General features: G+C 42.0%; 1 protein-coding gene across 1 annotated transcript; it reads left to right on the top strand.

Moving 5' to 3' along the window:
* Positions 1-942: 942 nt before the first annotated feature.
* LOC143187448 (uncharacterized) lies at positions 943-4,611 on the top strand. The gene is made up of 2 exons (XM_076391669.1): positions 943-2,791; positions 2,870-4,611. Exons 1-2 carry the CDS (start codon positions 943-945, stop codon positions 4,609-4,611), a joined length of 3,591 nt encoding a protein of 1,196 aa, XP_076247784.1.
* The last annotated feature ends 19,197 nt before the right edge of the window (positions 4,612-23,808 follow it).

Genomic DNA, 23,808 nt, shown 5'->3' with positions numbered 1-23,808 from the left:
CCAAAACTCACCAAGGATACACCGGAAGCATTAGGCGACTTAGTAGACACGGTGAATCAACACCTTCGCGCGTTGATAAACTTGGGTGAAAATATAGCCTCGTGGAACAGCCTTCTGCTGTCGATTATTATATCAAAAATAAATGCAAACACCGTGTGGCATTGGGAATTAACTCTGAAGGATAAGAAGAAGGTACCAGTTTATACGGAGTTATTAGAATTTTTAGAAAAGCGAGCAAATTGTGCTCTCACATCGAGCACAAGAACACCTCCCTCATTCGAACGAGTAGAAGCTGGATCTTCAGGAAAGTCTCGAATTCACAAACACCGACCATCGCGAGGCCACGCGTTTTTATCAGCACGATCACATCACCCGTATGATAATCGTAGAGCAAAAGAGAGGCCACATATAGCAAAATCAAATAAACAATGTCATATTTGTAAGGGCGATCATTATATTTGGGCCTGCGAACGATTTCATGGGTTATCGGTCCAAGAGAGGATCACAGCGTTAAAAAGAGCATCACTATGTCAGAATTGTTTAAGGGATGGTCACAGTTTAATCAATTGTACAAGCAGTATCTGCCGCATCTGCCATAAGAAGCACCATACCCTACTCCATCAAGCAAATACAAATGAAGAACCAACACCTCGAAGATCCACAGATTCTTTTCATCCTAGTGAAACACCACGACAAGCAGATTGACTAGCACTGGAATCGTCAGCACGACGAGGAATTCATAAGGCATTTATTGTCGATTCACGTACGCAAGATATCCTAGTGACCGCTCAAATTTACGTTCTAAACAAATATCGCCAACCTGTTCCTTGTAGGACACTCATTGATACCTGTGCCTCAACGAATTTCATGACTGAAGCTCTTGCCAAACGACTTGGCATTTCTTTAAGAAGTTGTTCAATCCCGATAGGAGTCCTGAACACCATGACGACTATGTCCAAACACACAATAACAACAATAATACAATCAAAAACCAGCAATTATAACCGGACATTGACGTTTCTGACAATACCAGCCATATCCTCCTTGATTCCGGACCAACCCATTGACCGCACGCAGATAAAAATTCCGAAAAACTTACAATTGGCAGATCCAACATTCCACATACCAGCACCGATTGACTTATTATTAGGATCAGGAGTGGCACTGTCCTTATTAAGCGTCGGACAATTAAATCTATCACCTCCCTGCGGTCCAGACTTGTTTTTGCAAAAAACTAGATTGGGGTGGATTATCGGGGGGAGTGCCCCAGTTTCCAAACCCACGCGAGACATTGCTTGTCATACGGTCACTACTATACAGGACGATTTGGCGCGATTTTGGGAGTTAGAAGACGGACCCCAGATTCAACGTCTTTCAGAAGCCGAACGGAGATGTGAGGAGCATTTCCAACGGAACGTACGAAGGAATGCCGACGGCAGATACGTAGTGGCACTTCCATTCAACGACAAATTGTCTCAACTTGGAGAATCAAAATCAAGGGCCTTAAAACGTTTCACGTCATTGGAACGGAAGCTTCAGAACGATCAAAATCAGTGCCGGGAGTATCAATCGGTGTTAAATGAATATTTGGACTTAGGACACATGTCGAAGCTGCAAGATATCGATGAGATAGGTGACGGGTACTATTTACCTCATCATGGAGTCACGAAGGTTGCTAGTGACACCACGAAATTGCGGGTTGTATTTGATGGTTCCGCAGCAACAACAACAGGCATCTCACTCAACGACACTCTACACGTCGGACCCAAAATTCAACAAGATTTACTACATATTCTGCTTAGATTTCGAGGTCATCGTTATGCATTGATCGGCGACATTGAGAAAATGTACCGTCAATTTATTGTTCGTCCGGAAGATCGGAAATACCAAAGGATCATTTGGCGCGATTCTAATGGAAATTTAAAAACTTATGAATTAAATACAGTCACCTTTGGATTATCCGCAGCACCATATTTGGCTATTCGCTGTCTCTCACAATTGGCCCAGGATGAAGGACATCGATTTCCCAACGCGGCTCAGATTCTGAAACGAGACTTTTACGTTGACGATCTAATTACAGGAGCATCAACCACTGGAGAAGCGTTAGCCTTGCGCGACCAGATGATCCAACTATTGAAGTCAGCGGGATTACACATACGACAGTGGGCATCAAATCATAAACCACTCTTACATGGATTACCCGAAGAACACATTAACAAGACGCTTCACCTGGGGGAGTCGTCTACTATAAAGACTTTGGGAGTTTTTTGGGAATCCACCGATGACGAAATCCGATATTCCGTGAAGGATATCCAATCAACAAGGTCCATCACCAAGCGATCCATTAGTTCAGTCATTGCTAGAATTTACGATCCATTAGGTCTCCTCGGACCTGTTATTATACTAGCTAAGATTCTGCTACAGAAGATCTGGGCTATGAAGATCGACTGGGATGAGTCGTTGCCAATGACCATACATACTGAATGGTTGCAATATTGTACTCAGTTGCCGCTCCTAAACAATGTCACATTCAACAGAAAGACAATCATCAACGATTCTGTACATATCGAGCTACACAGTTTCTGCGATGCCAGCGAACGAGCATACGGAGCTTGTATCTACATCCGATCAAGAGATGCAAACGATCGCTACCAGGTGGAACTCCTATTCGCAAAATCAAAAGTAACTCCACTGAAGACTCAGTCAATTCCGCGACTGGAATTATGCGGAGCATTAATACTTTCTTCATTGGTCGCTACAGCACAGAAAGCTTTACCGTTCAACGTAAACCGTACCGTGTATTGGACTGACTCCGCAATAGTGCTACATTAGTTACAGACATCCCCACATCTGTTGAAAACCTTTGTAGCTAACAGAGTATCCGAGATACAAAATAAAACAAACATCACTAATTGGCGACACGTTCCAACTGCAGACAACCCAGCAGACCTTATCTCCAGAGGTCAATCACCTGAAGAGTTCTTGCGACCATCGATATGGCACCATGGACCAAAATGGTTAAATAACGATGAAACACATTGGCCATCCGGAAATATGCCGTGTTTAGCCAGTCTTCCCGAACAGAAAACCATCATATGTTTAACAACAACCATTCCCGATATTGGAATTATTGAACGATTCTCCTCATGGGGGAAATTAATTAGAATCGTCGCACGCTGCTTTCGATGGAAACGAAAGAATACGGCAACAGAAGAGCTCACAGCATCGGAGTTGAAATATGCTCATGATGTTATGATCAAGCTAATACAGCGAGTTCACTTTCCCGAAGAAGTGAAGAATCTATCAACAGGAAATGGCCATACCTTAAAAGGCAGAATACAACGTCTAAATCCATTTATAGATCGCGATGGGCTTCTGCGAGTCGAAGGCCGGTTAAAAAATTCATTAATGCCATTCAATCAACGGCATCCAATCATTCTTCCAAAAACGCGAGCCACCGCACTCATTATCGAAAATGAGCACCGTGCGCAATTACATGCAGGTACTCAGGCAACCCTGTATGCTATCAGACGACGGTATTGGCCTATTGATGGCAGAAATCAGGTGTGGAAGGTTATCAAGAATTGCATCCGCTGCTGCCGGGCTCAACCGCCACCCGTGGATTATATTATGGGTGACCTACCGGTAGCTAGAGTCACAGAATCTCGGCCATTCACACACGTGGGAGTCGACTACTGCGGGCCATTCTACATTAAGGAGCGAAAACACCGAAACCGCAGTCGGGTCAAGGTATATGTGGCAGTTTTCGTTTGTCTTGCTGTAAAGGCCGTACATTTGGAGCTTGTCAGCGATTTATCCACCGAGGCATTTATTGCCGCTCTTAAACGGTTCATCGCGAGAAGAGGGTTTTGTGCAAACCTGTATTCGGACAATGGTTCAAACTTCATTGGGGCAAATAATGAATTGCGTGAACTGCGTTCATTGCTACAATCAGACGATCATCAAAGAAAATTAACTACGTTCCTCGCTGATCATTGCATCAATTGGAATTTCATTCCTCCATTGACACCTCATTTTGGAGGACTTTGGGAAGCAGCAGTAAAGTCGTTTAAATATCATTTAAAACGTGTAGCAGGCGCGGAACTTTTCACATTCGAAAATTTCAATACCTTGATAATTGAAATTGAAGCCATTTTAAATTCTCGACCGCTTACCCCAATGTCCTCTGTTCCGAATGACCTTCTGGTCCTCACTCCCGGTCATTTCTTAATCGGTGATTCATTAACAAGTCTGCGTGAGCATGATTTCAGAGACGTTCCAGCAAATCGTTTATCCAGCTGGCAACACATCCAGAAGGTGAAGCAGCACTTCTGGACTAGATGGCATCGAGAGTACCTGAATGAATTGACCACTCGCAGCAAATGGACCAAAGGAACTCATCCGATAAAGAAAGGCACAATCGTCCTGCTCAGGGAAGACAACGTTCCATCTCTACACTGGCCCCTTGGCAGAGTCATCAAGGTCTATCCAGGTGCTGATGGCATCGTTAGAGCTGTCACAGTTAAAACCGCCACCAGTACACTGGATCGAAGCGTAAAACGACTGGTACCCCTGCCCAATCATGCAGACGAGGCTGAGCAGAACGATTAACGATATAAATTACAAACATATAACCGTACACATATTCAGACATCTATATTTACAGAATAAATAGTTGATCGGTGCCCTCTCAACGGGGGGAGGATGTTTCGCGATATCGACCAACCTGACGCGAAATTACTAAGAAACAGTAATCATATCTATAGCCGATTTGAATAAACATTCAAACCTTCTCGGCGACATTGGCTCTGAATATTAACATGACTTTCTCCTCCATGTCGTAAGCTAACCTCATGTGGTGCACGAATCAAAAAGATCAGAGTCGAACCCCATCAGGGGTTCCAAGCCATCTAACGTAACCATACCCTAGGTACCACCGGTCACCATGACCACATATCTCAAAGATATGACCCATCGTAGGGTTTTCTGAGCCAAACATGGCTCGTGCCTGGGGTATTTCCGGCTCGCTCTGATCAAATACTCAAAAAGCACGCTCAAACATGAGAATTGAAGTCGTCAACGTTGACGACTCATGCGTGCACCACAGCTGCTGGGTTTTCGGCTAGCCTACATGGGAAATGTCCAGCGAGCTGATTTGCTGAACAATTCAGTATATTTCCATTAGATAAACCCCAAACGTTTACTAATTGGTCACTTAGGTCAAGGCCTACCTCGCTGGAATATGCTCTGCGGCTCTTGCTGACGATTTGATATGGAAGGAGAAAGGCGAAGTTATTCAAAAAGGATACTTCAGAGTATTCGTTCAATTATTATTCGGTCATTTTTTCTGAATCGACATCGTTGAAGTCGCGAGACGTCCTCAGCTTCAGTTTCAGTAAATTCTGTATAATAAGCCTTTGGAGCCTTCCAAACAAAACTACAAATCCAATTGTACAACCAGTGAATTGAAATTATATACATTTGCAACTAATAATCGTGTTGGAACAATTTAACATCCTTCTAACCCTAACCGGGAAGAAGGAATTTACGCAACTTCACGGTGGTGGTAACTCGCGTTACAATTTAAAATAACGTGAAGTTTACCGTGAAATTTGTGCTAAAAAACAGAATGAGGACAGATGTTTGAGGATTGAGTGTTGAGGATTGATGATTGAGGATTGAGATTTGATGACTGAGTATTGTGGAATGAGTATAGAATCCTGAGAATTCAGGATATTCTATTGAGTATTGAAAACTGAGGATTGATAGTTGAGTATTGAGGATTGATGGTTGAGGGTTGTGTGTAGAATATTGAGGTTTGAGGATTGAGGATTGAGGATTGAGGATTGAGGATTGGGGATTGAGGACTGAAGATTGGGGATTGAGGATTGAGGATTGAGGACTGAAGATTGAGGATTGGGGATTGAGGATTGACGATTGAGGATTGAGGATTGAGGATTGAGAATTGAGGATTGAGGATCGAAGATTGAGTATTGAGGATTGAAGTTTGAGGATTGAGGATTGAGGATTGAAGATTGAGGACTGAGTGTTGAGGGTAGAGTGATGAGAGTTGATGTTTGTGGATTGAGATTTGAAGATTGAAGATTGGGGATTGAGTATTGAAAACTGTGAATTGATGATATTCTATTGAGCATTGAGAATTGGCAACTGATTGTTGCGGATTGAGGGATGAAGATTGAGCATTCAGGATTGAGGATTCGGAATTGCGGTTTGAGCTCTGAGGATTGAGGGATGAGGATTGAGGATTCAGGATTGACGCTTGAGGATAGAGGATTGAGGATGGAGGATTGAAGAGAGAGGACTGAGTGTTGAAGATTGAGTGTTGAGAATTGATGTTTGAGGATTGGGATTTGATTATTGAATATTGTGGATTGAGTATTGAACCATTAGAATTCTGGATATTCTATTGAGTATAGAGATTTGAGGATTGATGGTTGAGTATTGAGAATTGATGGCTGAGTGTTGTGTGTTGAATATTGAGGTTTGAAGATTGATAATTGAGGACTGAGGATAGAGAATCGAGAATTGAGGATGAGGACTGAGCGTTGAGGATTGAGGACTGAGGAATGAGGATTGAGGATTGAAGATTGAGGATTGAGGATTGAGGATTGAGGATTGAGTATTGAAGATTGAGCATTCATGACTGAGGATTGAGGATTGAGGATTGAGGATTGAGGATTGAGGATTGAAGATTGAGTACTGAGGATTGAAGATTGAGGATTGAGGATTGAGCATTGAAGATTCAGGACTGAGTGTTCAGGGTTGAGTGATGAGAATTGATGTTTGTGGATGGAGACTTGAAGATTGAAGATTGAGGATTGAGTATTGAAAACTGAGAATTCAGGATATTCTATTGAGTACTGAAAATTGAGGATTGATGGTTGAGTAATGAGGATTGATGGTTGAGGGTTGTTTGTTGAATATTGAGGATTGAGGACTGAGGATTGAGGATTGAGGATTGAGGATTGAAGATTGAGTATTGAGGATTGAAGAGTGAGGATTGAGTAGTGAGGATTGACGATTGAGGATTGAGTATTGAGGATTGTGGATTGAAGATTGAGTATTCAGGATTGAATACTCAGGATTGAGGTTTGAGGATTGAAGATTGAGGACTGAGTGTTGAGTGTCGAGGGCTGAGAATTGATGTTTGTGGATTGATATTTGAAGATTGAAGAGTGAGGATTGAGTATTGAGAACTGTGAATTAAGGATATTCTATTGAGGATTGATGATTGACAATTGATTGCAGAGAACTGAGGGCTGAAAATTGAGAATTCAGGATTGAGGTTTCAGGACTGAGGTTTGAGGACTGGGGATTGAGGGTTGAGGATTGAGGATTGAGGATTGACGCTTGAGGATTGAGGATAGGAGATTGAGGATTGAAGATTGAGGACTGAGGATTGACGATCAGGGATTGAGGATTAAGGATTGAAGATTGAGTATTCATCATTGAGGATTGAGGATTGAGGATTGAGGATTGAGGGATGAGGATTGAGGACGGGGACTGAGGGTTGAGGATTGAGAATTGAGGATTGAGGATTGAGGATTGAGGATTGAAGATTGAGGACTGGGGATTGAGGGTTGAGGATTGAGGATTGAGGATTGACGCTTGAGGATTGAGGATAGGAGATTGAGGATTGAAGATTGAGGACTGAGGATTGACGATCAGGGATTGAGGATTGAGGATTGAAGATTGAGTATTCATCATTGAGGATTGAGGATTGAGGATTGAGGATTGAGGATTGAGGATTGAGGGATGAGGATTGAGGACGGGGACTGAGGGTTGAGGATTGAGAATTGAGGATTGAGGATTGAGGATTGAGGATTGAAGATTGAGGTTTGAGTGTTGAGGATTGAAGATTGAGGATTGAGGATTGAGGATTGAGGATTGAGGATTGAAGATTGAGGTTTGAGTGTTGAGGATTGAAGATTGAGGATTGAGGATTGAGGATTGAGGATTGAGGAATGAGTATTCAAGATTGAGGATTGATGATTGCGGATTGAGGACTGACGATTGAGGATTGAGGATTGAGGATTGAAGACTGAGTATTGAGGATTGAAGATTGAGGATTGAGGATTCAGGATTGAGGAGTGAAGATGAGGGCTGAGGGTTGAGGATTGAGGATTGAGGATTGAGGATTGAAGATTGAGTATTGAGGATTGAGGATTGAGGATTGAGGATTGAGGATTGAGTATTGAAGATTGAGGATTGAGGATTGAGGATTGGAGATTGAGGATTAAGGATTGATGATTGGGGATTGAGGATCTAGGATTGGAGATTGACTATTGAGGATTGAGGATTGAGGATTGAGGATTGAGGAACGAGGATTGAGGATTGAGGATGATGGCTGAGGGTTGAGGATTGAGGTTTGAGGACTGAGGACTGAGGATTGAGGATTGAGAATTCAGGATTGAGGATTGAGGGTTGAAGATTGAGGATTGGGTATTGAGGATTGAAGAATGAGGATTGAGGGTTGAGGGTTGAGGTCTGAGGATTGCAGATTGTGTATTGAGGATTGAAGACTGACGATTGAGGATTTAGGATTGAGGATTGGGGATTGAGGATTGAGGATTGAAGGTTGAGTATTGAGGATTGAAGATTGAGGATTGAGGATTGAGGTTTGAGGATGGAGGATGAGGACTGAGGTTGAGGATTGAGGTTTGAGGAATGAGGATTGAGGATTGAGGTCTGAGGATTGCAGATTGTGTATTGAGGATTGAAGACTGACGATTGAGGATTGAGGATTGAGGATTGGGGATTGAGGATTGAGTATTGAAGATTGAGGACTGAGGACTGAGGATTGAGTATTGAGGATTGAGGTTTGAAGATTGAGGATTGGGGCCTGAGTGTTGAGGGGTCAGTGATGAGAATTGACGTTTGTGCATAGAGATTTGAAGATTGCAGATTGAGTATTGAGTATTGAAAACTGAGAATTCAGGATATTCTATTGAGTACTGAGAATTGACGATTGATGGTTGAGTATTGAGGATTGATGGTTGAGGGTTGCTTGCTGAATATTGAGGATTGAAGATTAAGTATTGAGGATTGAAGATTGAGGATTGAGGATTGAAGATTGAGTATTGAGGATTGAAGATTGAGGATTGAGGATTGAGGATTGAAGATGCAGGACTGAGTGTTGAGGTTTGAGTGATGATAATTGATGTTTGTGGATGGAGACTTGAAGATTGAAGATTGAGGATTGAGTATTGAAAACTGAGAATTCAGGATATTCTATTGAGTACTGAGAATTGAGGATTGATGGTTGAGTATTGAGGATTGATGTTTGACGGTTGTTTGCCGAATATTGAGGATTGAAGATTAAGTATTGAGGATTGAAGATTGAGGATTGAGGATTGAGGATTGAAGGTTGAGAACTGAGTGTTGAGGGTTGAGTGATGAGAATTGATGTTCGTGGATGGAGACTTGAATATTGAAGATTGAGGATTGAGTATTGAAAACTGAGAATTCAGGATATTCTATTGAGTACTGAGAATTGAGGATTGATGGTTGAGTATTGAGGATTGATGTTTGACGGTTGTTTGCCGAATATTGAGGATTGAAGATTAAGTATTGAGGATTGAAGATTGAGGATTGAGGATTGAGGATTGAAGGTTGAGAACTGAGTGTTGAGGGTTGAGTGATGAGAATTGATGTTCGTGGATGGAGACTTGAATATTGAAGATTGAGGATTGAGTCGTGAAAACTGAGAATTCAGGATATTCTATTGAGTATTGAGAATTGAGGATTGAGGATTGAGGATTGAGGACTGAGGATTGAGGACTGATTATTGAGCATTGACGATTGAAGATTTAGGACTGGGGATAGAGGATTGAGGATTGAAGATTGAGTATTGGGGATTGAAGATTGAGGATTGAGGATTGAGTATTAAGGATTGAGGATTGAGGATTGAGGATTGGAGATTGAGGATTAAGGATCGATGATTGGGGATTGAGGATCTAGGATTAGAGATTGACTATTGAGGATTGAGGATTGAGGATTGAGGATTGAGGAACGAGGATTGAGGATTGAGGATGATGGCTGAGGGTTGAGGATTGAGGTTTGAGGACTGAGGACTGAGGATTGAGGATTGAGAATTCAGGATTGAGGATTGAGGGTTGAAGATTGAGGATTGGGTATTGAGGATTGAAGAATGAGGATTGAGGGTTGAGGGTTGAGGTCTGAGGATTGCAGATTGTGTATTGAGGATTGAAGACTGACGATTGAGGATTTAGGATTGAGGATTGGGGATTGAGGATTGAGGATTGAAGGTTGAGTATTGAGGATTGAAGATTGAGGATTGAGGATTGAGGTTTGAGGATGGAGGATGAGGACTGAGGTTGAGGATTGAGGTTTGAGGAATGAGGATTGAGGATTGAGGTCTGAGGATTGCAGATTGTGTATTGAGGATTGAAGACTGACGATTGAGGATTGAGGATTGAGGATTGGGGATTGAGGATTGAGTATTGAAGATTGAGGACTGAGGACTGAGGATTGAGTATTGAGGATTGAGGATTGAAGATTGAGGATTGGGGCCTGAGTGTTGAGGTTTGAGTGATGATAATTGATGTTTGTGGATGGAGACTTGAAGATTGAAGATTGAGGATTGAGTATTGAAAACTGAGAATTCAGGATATTCTATTGAGTACTGAGAATTGAGGATTGATGGTTGAGTATTGAGGATTGATGTTTGACGGTTGTTTGCCGAATATTGAGGATTGAAGATTAAGTATTGAGGATTGAAGATTGAGGATTGAGGATTGAGAATTGAAGGTTGAGAACTGAGTGTTGAGGGTTGAGTGATGAGAATTGATGTTCGTGGATGGAGACTTGAATATTGAAGATTGAGGATTGAGTCGTGAAAACTGAGAATTCAGGATATTCTATTGAGTATTGAGAATTGAGGATTGAGGATTGAGGATTGAGGACTGAGGATTGAGGACTGATTATTGAGCATTGACGATTGAAGATTTAGGACTGGGGATAGAGGATTGAGGATTGAAGATTGAGTATTGGGGATTGAAGATTGAGGATTGAGGATTGAGGATTAAGGATTGAGGATTGAGGATTGAGGATAGAGGATTGGGGATTGAGGATTGACGATTGAGGATTGAGGGTTGAGGATTGAGGACGGAAGATTGAGTATTGGGGATTGAGGATTGACGATTGAGGATTGAGGATTGAGGATTGAGAATTGAGAATTGAGGATTGAGGATTGAAGATTGAGTATTGAGGATTGAGGATTGAAGATTGAGGACTGAGTGTTGAGGGTTGAGTGATGAGAATTTATGTTCGTGGATGGAGACTTGAATATTGAAGATTGAGGATTGAGTCGTGAAAACTGAGAATTCAGGATATTCTATTGAGTATTGAGAATTGAGGATTGAGGATTGAGGATTGAGGACTGAGGGTTGAGGACTGATTATTGAGCATTGACGATTGAAGATTTAGGACTGGGGATAGAGGATTGAGGATTGAAGATTGAGTATTGGGGATTGAAGATTGAGGATTGAGGATTGAGGATTAAGGATTGAGGATTGAGGATTGAGGATAGAGGGTTGGGGATTGAGGATTGACGATTGAGGATTGAAGATTGAGGATTGAGGACGGAAGATTGAGTATTGGGGATTGAGGATTGACGATAGAGGATTGAGGATTGAGGATTGAGAATTGAGAATTGAGGATTGAGGATTGAAGATTGAGTATTGAGGATTGAAGTTTGAGTATTGGTGATTGAGGATTGAAGATTCAGGATTGAGGATTGATGATTGAGGATTGAGGACTGGGGATTGGAGATTGAGTATTGAGGATTGAAGACTGAGGACAGAGGATAGAGGATTGAGGGTTGACGTTAGGGGATTGAGGATTGAGGATTGAGGATTGAAGAATGAGGACAGATGTTTGAGGATTGAGTGTTGAGGATTGATGATTGAGGATTGAGATTTGATGATTGAGTATTGTGGAATGAGTATAGAATCCTGAGAATTCAGAATATTCTATTGAGTATTGAAAACTGAGGGTTGATAGTTGAGTACTGAGGATTGATGGTTGAGGGTTGTGTGTAGAATATTGAGGTTTGAGGATTGAGGATTGAGGATTGAGGATTGAGGATTGGGGATTGAGGACTGAAGATTGGGGATTGAGGATTGAGGATTGAGGACTGAAGATTGAGGACTGAGGACTGAGGATTGAGGATTGAGAAGTGAGGATTGGGGATTGAGGATTGAAGATTGAGGATTGGGTATTGAGGATTGAAGAATGAGGGTTGAGGATTGAGGATTGAGGTTTGAGGTACGAGGATTGAGGATTGAGGATTGAGGACTGAGGATTGACGATTGAGTATTGAGGACTGAGGATTGACCATTGAGTATTGAAGACTGAGGATTGATGACTGAGGATTGAGGATTGCGGTATGATGATTGCGGATTGAGTATTGAAAGTTGGGTATTGAGGATTGAATATTGAGGATTGAGGATTGAGGATTGAGGATTGAAGATTGAGTATTGAGGATTGCAGATTGAGGATTGAGGATTGACGATTGAGGGTTGAGGATTGAGGTTTGAGGACTGACGATGAGGGCTCAGGGTTGAGGATTGAGGTTTGAAGTCTGAGGACTGAGGATTGAGGATTGAGAATTGAGGATTGAGGATTGAAGATTGAGGATTGGGTATTGAGGATTGAAGAATGAGGATTGAGGATTGAGGATTGGGGATTGGGGTCTGAGGATTGAGGATTGAGTATTGAGGATTGAGGATTGAAGATTCAGTATTGAGGATTGAAGATTGAGAGTTGAGGATTGAGGATTGAACACTGAGGACTGAGTGTTGATGGTTGAGTGATCAGAATTGATGTTTGTGGATAGAGATTTGAAGATTGCAGATTGAGTATTGGGTATTGAAAACTGTGAATTGTGGATATTCTGTTGAGGATTGAGGATTGACAACTGATTGTTGAGGACTGAGGGCTGATGATTGAGGATTCAGGATTGAGGATTCAGAATTGAGGTTTGAGGACTGAGGATTGAGGATTGAAGATTGTGTATTGAGGATTGAAGATTGAGGATTGAGGTTGAGTATTGAGGATTGAGGATGAGGGCTGAAGATTGAGGATTGAGGATTGAGGATTGAGGATTGAGGATTGAGGATTGAGTATTGAAGATTGAGGATTGAAGATTGAGGATTGAGGATTGAGGATTGAGGATTGTTGATTGAGGACTGAGGATTGAGGATTGAGGATTGAGGATAGAGGACTGAGGATTGAGGATTGAGGATTGAGCATTGAGGGTTGAAGATTGGGGACTGGGGATTGAGGATTGAAGATTGAAGAGTAAGGATTGAGGATTGGGGATTGGGGATCTAGGATTGGATATTGATTATTGAGGATTGAAGATTGAGGGTTAAGGATTGAGGATTGAGATGGAGAATTGAGGATGAGGACTGAGGATTGAGGATTGAGGATTGAAGATTGAGTATTGGGGATTGATGATTGAGGATTGAGGATTGACGATTGAGGATTGAGGACTGAGGTTTGAGGATTGACGATGAGGGCTGAGGGTTGAGGATTGAGGTTTGAGGTCTGAGGTCTGAGGGCTGAGGATTGAGAATTGAGGATTGAGGATTGAGGATTGAAGATTGAGGATTGAGGATTGAGGATTGAGGATTGAGAATTGAGGATGAGGACTGAGGTTTGAGGATTGAGGTTTGAGGAATGAGTATTGAGGATTGAGGATTGAGGATTGAGGATTGAGGTTTGAGGACTGAGGACTGAGGATTGAGGATTGAGAATAGAGGATTGAGGATTGAGGATTGAAGATTGAGGATTGGGTATTGAGGATTGAAGAATGAGGATTGAGGATTGAGGATTGAGGTTTGAGGTACGAGGATTGAGGATTGAGGATTGAGGACTGAGGATTGACGATTGAGTATTGAGGACTGAGGATTGACCATTGAGTATTGAAGATTGAGGATTGATGACTGAGGATTGAGGATTGCGGTATGATGATTGCGGATTGAGTATTGAAAATTGGGTATTGAGGATTGAATATTGAGGATTGAGGATTGAGGATTGAGGATTGAAGATTGAGTATTGAGGATTGAAGATTGAGGATTGAGGATTGACGATTGAGGATTGAGGATTTAGGTTTGAGGACTGACGATGAGGGCTGAGGGTTGAGGATTGAGGTTTGAAGTCTGAGGACTGAGGATTGAGGATTGAGAATTGAGGATTGAGGATTGAAGGTTGAGGATTGGGTATTGAGGATTGAAGAATGAGGATTGAGGATTGAGGATTGGGGATTGGGGTCTGAGGATTGAGGATTGAGGATTGAGGATTAAGGATTGAAGATTCAGTATTGAGGATTGAAGATTGAGAGTTGAGGATTGAGGATTGAACATTGAGGACTGAGTGTTGATGGTTGAGTGATCAGAATTGATGTTTGTGGATAGAGATTTGAAGATTGCAGATTGAGTATTGGGTATTGAAAACTTTCAATTGTGGATATTCTGTTGAGGATTGAGGATTGACAACTGATTGTTGAGGACTGAGGGCTGAAGATTGAGGATTCAGGATTGAGGATTCAGAATTGAGGTTTGAGGACTGAGGATTGAGGATTGAAGATTGTGTATTGAGGATTGAAGATTGAGGATTGAGGTTGAGTATTGAGGATTGTGGATGAGGGCTGAGGGTTGAGGATTGAGGTTTGAGGACTGAGGTCTGAGGATTGAGTATAGAGAATTGAGGATTGAGGATTGAGGATTGAAGAATGAGGATTGAGGATTGAGGATTCAGGATTGAGGATTGAAGATTGAGTATTGAGGATTGAAGACTGACGATTGAGGATTGAGGGTTGAGGATTGAGGATTGAGAATTGAGGATTGATGATTGAGTATTGAGGATTGAAGGTTGAGGATTGAGGATTGAGGATTGAGGATTGAGGATTGAGGATTGAGTATTGAAGATTGAGGATTGAAGATTGAGGATTGAGGATTGAGGATTGAGGATTGTTGATTGAGGACTGAGGATTGAGGATTGAGGATTGAGCATTGAGGATTGAAGATTGAGGACTGGGGATTGAGGATTCAAAATTGAGGATTAAGGATTGAGGATTGAGGATTGAGGTTTGAGGAATGAGGATTGAGGATTGAGGATTGAGGATTGAGGATTGAGGATTGAGGATTGAGTATTGATGATTGACGATTCAGGATTGAGGATTGAGGGTTGAGTGTTGAGGACGACGACTGGCAGTTGAGGGTTGTGGTTTGAGGATTGCGGATTGAGGATTGAGAATTGAGGATGAGGACCGAGGTTTGGGGATTGAGGTTTGAGGAATGAGGATTGAGGGTTGGGGATTGAGGATTGAGGATTGAGGATTGAGTATTGAAGGTTGAGGATTGATGACTGAGCATGGAGGATTGCGGATTGACGATTGAGGATTGAGGATTGAGGGTTGAAGGTTGAGTGTTGAGGATTGAAGGTTGAGGATTGACGATTGAGGATTGAAGATTGAGGATTGAGGACGGAAGATTGAGTATTGGGGATTGAGGATTGACGATAGAGGATTGAGGATTGAGGATTGAGAATTGAGAATTGAGGATTGAGGATTGAAGATTGAGTATTGAGGATTGAAGTTTGAGTATTGGTGATTGAGGATTGAAGATTCAGGATTGAGGATTGATAATTGAGGATTGAGGACTGGGGATTGGAGATTGAGTATTGAGGATTGAAGACTGAGGACAGAGGATAGAGGATTGAGGGTTGACGTTAGGGGATTGAGGATTGAGGATTGAGGATTGAAGAATGAGGACAGATGTTTGAGGATTGAGTGTTGAGGATTGATGATTGAGGATTGAGATTTGATGATTGAGTATTGTGGAATGAGTATAGAATCCTGAGAATTCAGAATATTCTATTGAGTATTGAAAACTGAGGGTTGATAGTTGAGTACTGAGGATTGATGGTTGAGGGTTGTGTGTAGAATATTGAGGTTTGAGGATTGAGGATTGAGGATTGAGGATTGAGGATTGGGGATTGAGGACTGAAGATTGGGGATTGAGGATTGAGGATTGAGGACTGAAGATTGAGGACTGAGGACTGAGGATTGAGGATTGAGAAGTGAGGATTGGGGATTGAGGATTGAAGATTGAGGATTGGGTATTGAGGATTGAAGAATGAGGGTTGAGGATTGAGGATTGAGGTTTGAGGTACGAGGATTGAGGATTGAGGATTGAGGACTGAGGATTGACGATTGAGTATTGAGGACTGAGGATTGACCATTGAGTATTGAAGATTGAGGATTGATGACTGAGGATTGAGGATTGCGGTATGATGATTGCGGATTGAGTATTGAAAGTTGGGTATTGAGGATTGAATATTGAGGATTGAGGATTGAGGATTGAGGATTGAAGATTGAGTATTGAGGATTGCAGATTGAGGATTGAGGATTGACGATTGAGGGTTGAGGATTGAGGTTTGAGGACTGACGATGAGGGCTCAGGGTTGAGGATTGAGGTTTGAAGTCTGAGGACTGAGGATTGAGGATTGAGAATTGAGGATTGAGGATTGAAGATTGAGGATTGGGTATTGAGGATTGAAGAATGAGGATTGAGGATTGAGGATTGGGGATTGGGGTCTGAGGATTGAGGATTGAGTATTGAGGATTGAGGATTGAAGATTCAGTATTGAGGATTGAAGATTGAGAGTTGAGGATTGAGGATTGAACACTGAGGACTGAGTGTTGATGGTTGAGTGATCAGAATTGATGTTTGTGGATAGAGATTTGAAGATTGCAGATTGAGTATTGGGTATTGAAAACTGTGAATTGTGGATATTCTGTTGAGGATTGAGGATTGACAACTGATTGTTGAGGACTGAGGGCTGATGATTGAGGATTCAGGATTGAGGATTCAGAATTGAGGTTTGAGGACTGAGGATTGAGGATTGAAGATTGTGTATTGAGGATTGAAGATTGAGGATTGAGGTTGAGTATTGAGGATTGAGGATGAGGGCTGAAGGTTGAGGATTGAGGATTGAGGATTGAGGATTGAGGATTGAGGGTTGAGTATTGAAGATTGAGGATTGAAGATTGAGGATTGAGGATTGAGGATTGAGGATTGTTGATTGAGGACTGAGGATTGAGGATTGAGGATTGAGGATAGAGGACTGAGGATTGAGGATTGAGGATTGAGCATTGAGGGTTGAAGATTGGGGACTGGGGATTGAGGATTGAAGATTGAAGAGTAAGGATTGAGGATTGGGGATTGGGGATCTAGGATTGGATATTGATTATTGAGGATTGAAGATTGAGGGTTAAGGATTGAGGATTGAGATGGAGAATTGAGGATGAGGACTGAGGATTGAGGATTGAGGATTGAAGATTGAGTATTGGGGATTGATGATTGAGGATTGAGGATTGACGATTGAGGATTGAGGACTGAGGTTTGAGGATTGACGATGAGGGCTGAGGGTTGAGGATTGAGGTTTGAGGTCTGAGGTCTGAGGGCTGAGGATTGAGAATTGAGGATTGAGGATTGAGGATTGAAGATTGAGGATTGAGGATTGAGGATTGAGGATTGAGAATTGAGGATGAGGACTGAGGTTTGAGGATTGAGGTTTGAGGAATGAGTATTGAGGATTGAGGATTGAGGATTGAGGATTGAGGTTTGAGGACTGAGGACTGAGGATTGAGGATTGAGAATTGAGGATTGAGGATTGAGGATTGAAGATTGAGGATTGGGTATTGAGGATTGAAGAATGAGGATTGAGGATTGAGGATTGAGGTTTGAGGTACGAGGATTGAGGATTGAGGATTGAGGACTGAGGATTGACGATTGAGTATTGAGGACTGAGGATTGACCATTGAGTATTGAAGATTGAGGATTGATGACTGAGGATTGAGGATTGCGGTATGATGATTGCGGATTGAGTATTGAAAATTGGGTATTGAGGATTGAATATTGAGGATTGAGGATTGAGGATTGAGGATTGAAGATTGAGTATTGAGGATTGAAGATTGAGGATTGAGGATTGACGATTGAGGATTGAGGATTTAGGTTTGAGGACTGACGATGAGGGCTGAGGGTTGAGGATTGAGGTTTGAAGTCTGAGGACTGAGGATTGAGGATTGAGAATTGAGGATTGAGGATTGAAGGTTGAGGATTGGGTATTGAGGATTGAAGAATGAGGATTGAGGATTGAGGATTGGGGATTGGGGTCTGAGGATTGAGGATTGAGGATTGAGGATTAAGGATTGAAGATTCAGTATTGAGGATTGAAGATTGAGAGTTGAGGATTGAGGATTGAACATTGAGGACTGAGTGTTGATGGTTGAGTGATCAGAATTGATGTTTGTGGATAGAGATTTGAAGATTGCAGATTGAGTATTGGGTATTGAAAACTTTGAATTGTGGATATTCTGTTGAGGATTGAGGATTGACAACTGATTGTTGAGGACTGAGGGCTGAAGATTGAGGATTCAGGATTGAGGATTCAGAATTGAGGTTTGAGGACTGAGGATTGAGGATTGAAGATTGTGTATTGAGGATTGAAGATTGAGGATTGAGGTTGAGTATTGAGGATTGTGGATGAGGGCTGAGGGTTGAGGATTGAGGTTTGAGGACTGAGGTCTGAGGATTGAGTATAGAGAATTGAGGATTGAGGATTGAGGATTGAAGAATGAGGATTGAGGATTGAGGATTCAGGATTGAGGATTGAAGATTGAGTATTGAGGATTGAAGACTGACGATTGAGGATTGAGGGTTGAGGATTGAGGATTGAGAATTGAGGATTGATGATTGAGTATTGAGGATTGAAGGTTGAGGATTGAGGATTGAGGATTGAGGATTGAGGATTGAGGTTTGAGTATTGAAGATTGAGGATTGAAGATTGAGGATTGAGGATTGAGGATTGAGGATTGTTGATTGAGGACTGAGGATTGAGGATTGAGGATTGAGCATTGAGGATTGAAGATTGAGGACTGGGGATTGAGGATTCAAAATTGAGGATTAAGGATTGAGGATTGAGGATTGAGGTTTGAGGAATGAGGATTGAGGATTGAGGATTGAGGATTGAGGATTGAGGATTGAGGATTGAGTATTGATGATTGACGATTCAGGATTGAGGATTGAGGGTTGAGTGTTGAGGACGACGACTGGCAGTTGAGGGTTGTGGTTTGAGGATTGCGGATTGAGGATTGAGAATTGAGGATGAGGACCGAGGTTTGGGGATTGAGGTTTGAGGAATGAGGATTGAGGGTTGGGGATTGAGGATTGAGGATTGAGGATTGAGTATTGAAGGTTGAGGATTGATGACTGAGCATGGAGGATTGCGGATTGACGATTGAGGATTGAGGATTGAGGGTTGAAGGTTGAGTGTTGAGGATTGAAGGTTGAGGATTGACGATTGAGGATTGAGGATTGAGGATGATGGCTGAGGTTTGAGGTTTGAGGTTTGAGTATTGAATCCTGAGAATTCAGGATGTTCTATTGAGTATTGAGAATTGAGGATTGATGCTTTAGTATTGAGGATCCAGGATTGAGGATTGAGGATTGAGTATTGAAGATTGAGGATTGATGATTGAGGATTTAGGATTGAGGAATGAGGATTGAGGATTGATGACTGAGGACTGAGGACTGAGGATTGAGGGTTGAGGATTGAGGATTGAAGATTGAGTGTTGAGGATTGAGGGTTGAGGAGTGTGGATTGAGTGTTGAGGATTGAGGATGAGGACTGAGGTTTGAGGTTTGAGGTTTGAGTATTGAATCCTGAGAATTCAGGATATTCTATTGAGTATTGAGAGTTGAGGATTGATGGTTGAGTATTGAGGATTGAGGATTGAGGATTGAGGATTGAGTATTGAAGATTGAGGATTGATGATTGAGGATTGAGGATTGAGGATTGAGGATTGAGGATTGAAGATGAGTATTGAGGATTAAATATTGAGTATTGAGGATTGCGGATTTAGGATCGTGGACTGAGGATTGAGGATTGAGGATTGAGTATTGAAGATTGAGGACTGAGGACTGGGGATTGAGTATTGAGGGTTGAGGATTCAGTATTGAGGATTGAGGATTGAAGATTGAGTATTGATGATTGAAGATTGCGGATTGGTTATTGAGGGTTGAGGATTGATGACGAGGACTGAGGGTTGAGGATTGAGGACTGAGGATTGAGGATGGAGGATTGGGCATTGAGGATTGAATATTGAGGATTGAGGATTGAAGATTGAGGTCTGAGGACTGGGGATTGAGTATAGAGGATTGAGGATTCAGTATTGAGGATTGAGGATTGAAGATCGAGTATTGATGACTGAAGATTGCAGATTGATTATTGAGGGTTGAGGATCGATGACGAGGTCTGAGGGTTGAGGATTGAGTACTGAGGATTGAGGATGGAGGTTTGGGCATTGAGGATTGAAGATTGAGGACTGGGGATTGAGGATTGAAGATTGAGGATTAAGGACTGAGGATTGAGGATTGAGGATTGAAGATTGAGTATTGAGGATCGAAGATTGAGGATTGAGGACTGAGGTTTGAGGACTGAGGATTGAGGATTGAGGATTGAAGATTGAGGGTTAAGGATTAAGGATTGAGATGGATAATTGAGGATGAGGACTGAGGATTGAGGATTGAGGATTGAAGATTGTGTATTGAGGATTGATGATTGAGGATTGAGGATTGACGATTGAGGATTGGGGATTGAGGTTTGAGGATTGACGATGAGGGCTGAGGGTTGAGGATTGAGGTTTGAGGTCTGAGGTCTGAGGGCTGAGGATTGAGAATTGAGGATTGAGGATTGATGATTGTGGATTGAGTATTGAAAATTGGGTATTGAGGATTGAATATTGAGGATTGAGGATTGAGGATTGAGGATTGAAGATTGAGTATAGAGGATTGAAGATTGAGGATTGAGGATTGACGATTGAGGATGGAGGATTGAGGTTTGAGGACTGACGATGAGGGCTGAGGGTTGAGGATTGAGGTTTGAAGTCTGAGGACTGAGGATTGAGGATTGAGAATTGAGGATTGAGGATTGAGGATTAAAGATTGAGGATTGGGTATTGAGGATTGAAGAATGAGGATTAAGGATTGAGGATTGGGGATTGGGGTCTGAGGATTGAGGATTGAGGATTGAGGATTGAGGATTGAAGATTCAGTATTGAGGATTGAAGATTGAGAGTTGAGGATTGAGGATTGAACACTGAGGACTGAGTGTTGATGGTTGAGTGATCAGAATTGATGTTTGTGGATAGAGATTTGAAGATTGCAGATTGAGTATTGGGTATTGAAAACTGTGAATTGTGGATATTCTGTTGAGGATTGAGGATTGACAACTGATTGTTGAGGACTGAGGGCTGAAGACTGAGGATTCAGGATTGAGGATTCAGAATTGAGGTTTGAGGACTGAGGATTGAGGATTGAAGATTGTGTATTGAGGATTGAAGATTGAGGATTGAGGTTGAGTATTGAGGATTGAGGATGAGGGCTGAAGGTTGAGGATTGAGGATTGAGGATTGAGGATTGAGGATTGAGGATTGAGGATTGGGTATTGAAGATTGAGGATTGAAGATTGAGGATTGAGGATTGAGCATTGAGGATTGTTGATTGAGGACTGAGGATTGAGGATTGAGGATTGAGCATTGAGGATTGAAGATTGAGGACTGGGGATTGAGGATTCAAAATTGAGGATTAAGGATTGAGGATTGAGGATTGAGGTTTGAGGAATGAGGATTGAGGATTGAGGATTGAGGATTGAGGATTGAGGATTGAGTATTGATGATTGAAGATTCAGGATTGAGGATTGAGCATTGAGGATAGAGGACTGAGGATTGAGGATTGAGGATTGAGCATTGAGGGTTGAAGATTGGGGACTGGGGATTGAGGATTGAAGATTGAGGAGTAAGGATTGAGGATTGGGGATTGGGGATCTAGGATTGGATATTGATTATTGAGGATTGAAGATTGAGGGTTAAGGATTGAGGATTGAGATGGAGAATTGAGGATGAGGACTGAGGATTGAGGATTGAGGATTGAAGATTGTGTATTGAGGATTGATGATTGAGGATTGAGGATTGACGATTGAGGATTGGGGATTGAGGTTTGAGGATTGACGATGAGGGCTGAGGGTTGAGGATTGAGGTTTGAGGTCTGAGGTCTGAGGGCTGAGGATTGAGAATTGAGGATTGAGGATTGAGGATTGAAGATTGAGGATTGAGGATTGAGGATTGAGAATTGAGGATGAGGACTGAGGGCTGAGGATTGAGGATTGAGTATTGAAGATTGAGTATTCATGCCTGAGGATTGAGGATGAGGATTGAGGATCGAGGATTGAGAATTGAGGGTTGAGGATTGAGGACAGAGGATTGAGGATTGGGGACTGAGGATTGAGGATTGAGTATTGAGCATTGAGGATTGAAGATTGTGGACTGGGGATTGAGGATTGAAGGTTGAGGATTAAGGATTGAGTATTGGGGATTGAGGATCTAGGATAGGAGATTGATTACTGAGGATTGAAGATTGAGGATTGAGGATCTAGGTTTGGAGATTGATTATTGAGGATTGAAGATTGGGGATTGAGGATTGAGGATTGAGGATTGAGGATTGTGGATTGCGTATTGAAGATGGAGTATTCATGTCTGAGGATTGAGGTTTGAGGATTGAGGATTGAGGATTGAAGATTGAGGATTGAGGATTGAGGATTGAGGATGGAGGATGAGGACTGAGGTTTGAGGATTGCGGTTTGAGGAATGAGGATTGAGGATTGAGGATTGAGGATTGAGGATTGAGGATTGAGTATTGGAGATTGAGGATTGAAAACTGAGGATTGAGTATTGATAATTGACAACTGAGGATTGAAGATTGAGTATTGAGGATTGAAGATTGAGGATTGAGTATTGAGAACTGTGAATTAAGGATATTCTATTGAGGATTGATGGTTGACAATTGATTGCAGAGGACTGAGGGCTGAAAATTGAGAATTCAGGATTGAGGTTTCAGGACTGAGGTTTGAGGACTGGGGATTGAGGGTTGAGGATTGAGGATTGAGGATTGACGCTTGAGGATTGAGGATAGGAGATTGAGGATTGAAGATTGAGGACTGAGGATTGACGATCAGGGATTGAGGATTGAGGATTGAAGATTGAGTATTGATCATTGAGGATTGAGGATTGAGGATTGAGGATTGAGGTATGAGGATTGAGGACGGGGACTGAGGGTTGAGGATTGAGAATTGAGGATTGAGGATTGAGTATTGAGGATTGAAGTTTGAGTATTGGGGATTGAGGATTGAAGATTCAGGATTGAGGATTGATGATTGAGGATTGAGGACTGGGGATTGGAGATTGAGTATTGAGGATTGAAGACTGAGGACAGAGGATAGAGGATTGAGGGTTGACGTTAGGGGATTGAGGATTGAGGATTGAGGATTGAAGAATGAGGACAGATGTTTGAGGATTGAGTGTTGAGGATTGATGATTGAGGATTGAGATTTGATGATTGAGTATTGTGGAATGAGTATAGAATCCTGAGAATTCAGGATATTCTATTGAGTATTGAAAACTGAGGATTGATAGTTGAGTATTGAGGATTGATGGTTGATGGTTGTGTGTAGAATATTGAGGTTTGAGGATTGAGGATTGAGGATTGAGGATTGAGGATTGGGGATTGAGGACTGAAGATTGGGGATTGAGGATTGAGGATTGAGGACTGAAGATTGAGGATTGGGGATTGTTGATTGACGATTGAGGATTGAGGATTGAGGATTGGGGATTGAGGATTGAGTATTGAAGATTGAGGACTG

Source organism: Calliopsis andreniformis, unplaced genomic scaffold, assembly GCF_051401765.1.
Source record: "Calliopsis andreniformis isolate RMS-2024a unplaced genomic scaffold, iyCalAndr_principal scaffold0031, whole genome shotgun sequence".
NCBI lineage: Eukaryota > Metazoa > Arthropoda > Insecta > Hymenoptera > Andrenidae > Calliopsis > Calliopsis andreniformis.
This window is presented reverse-complemented; position numbering and strand designations above follow the sequence as displayed.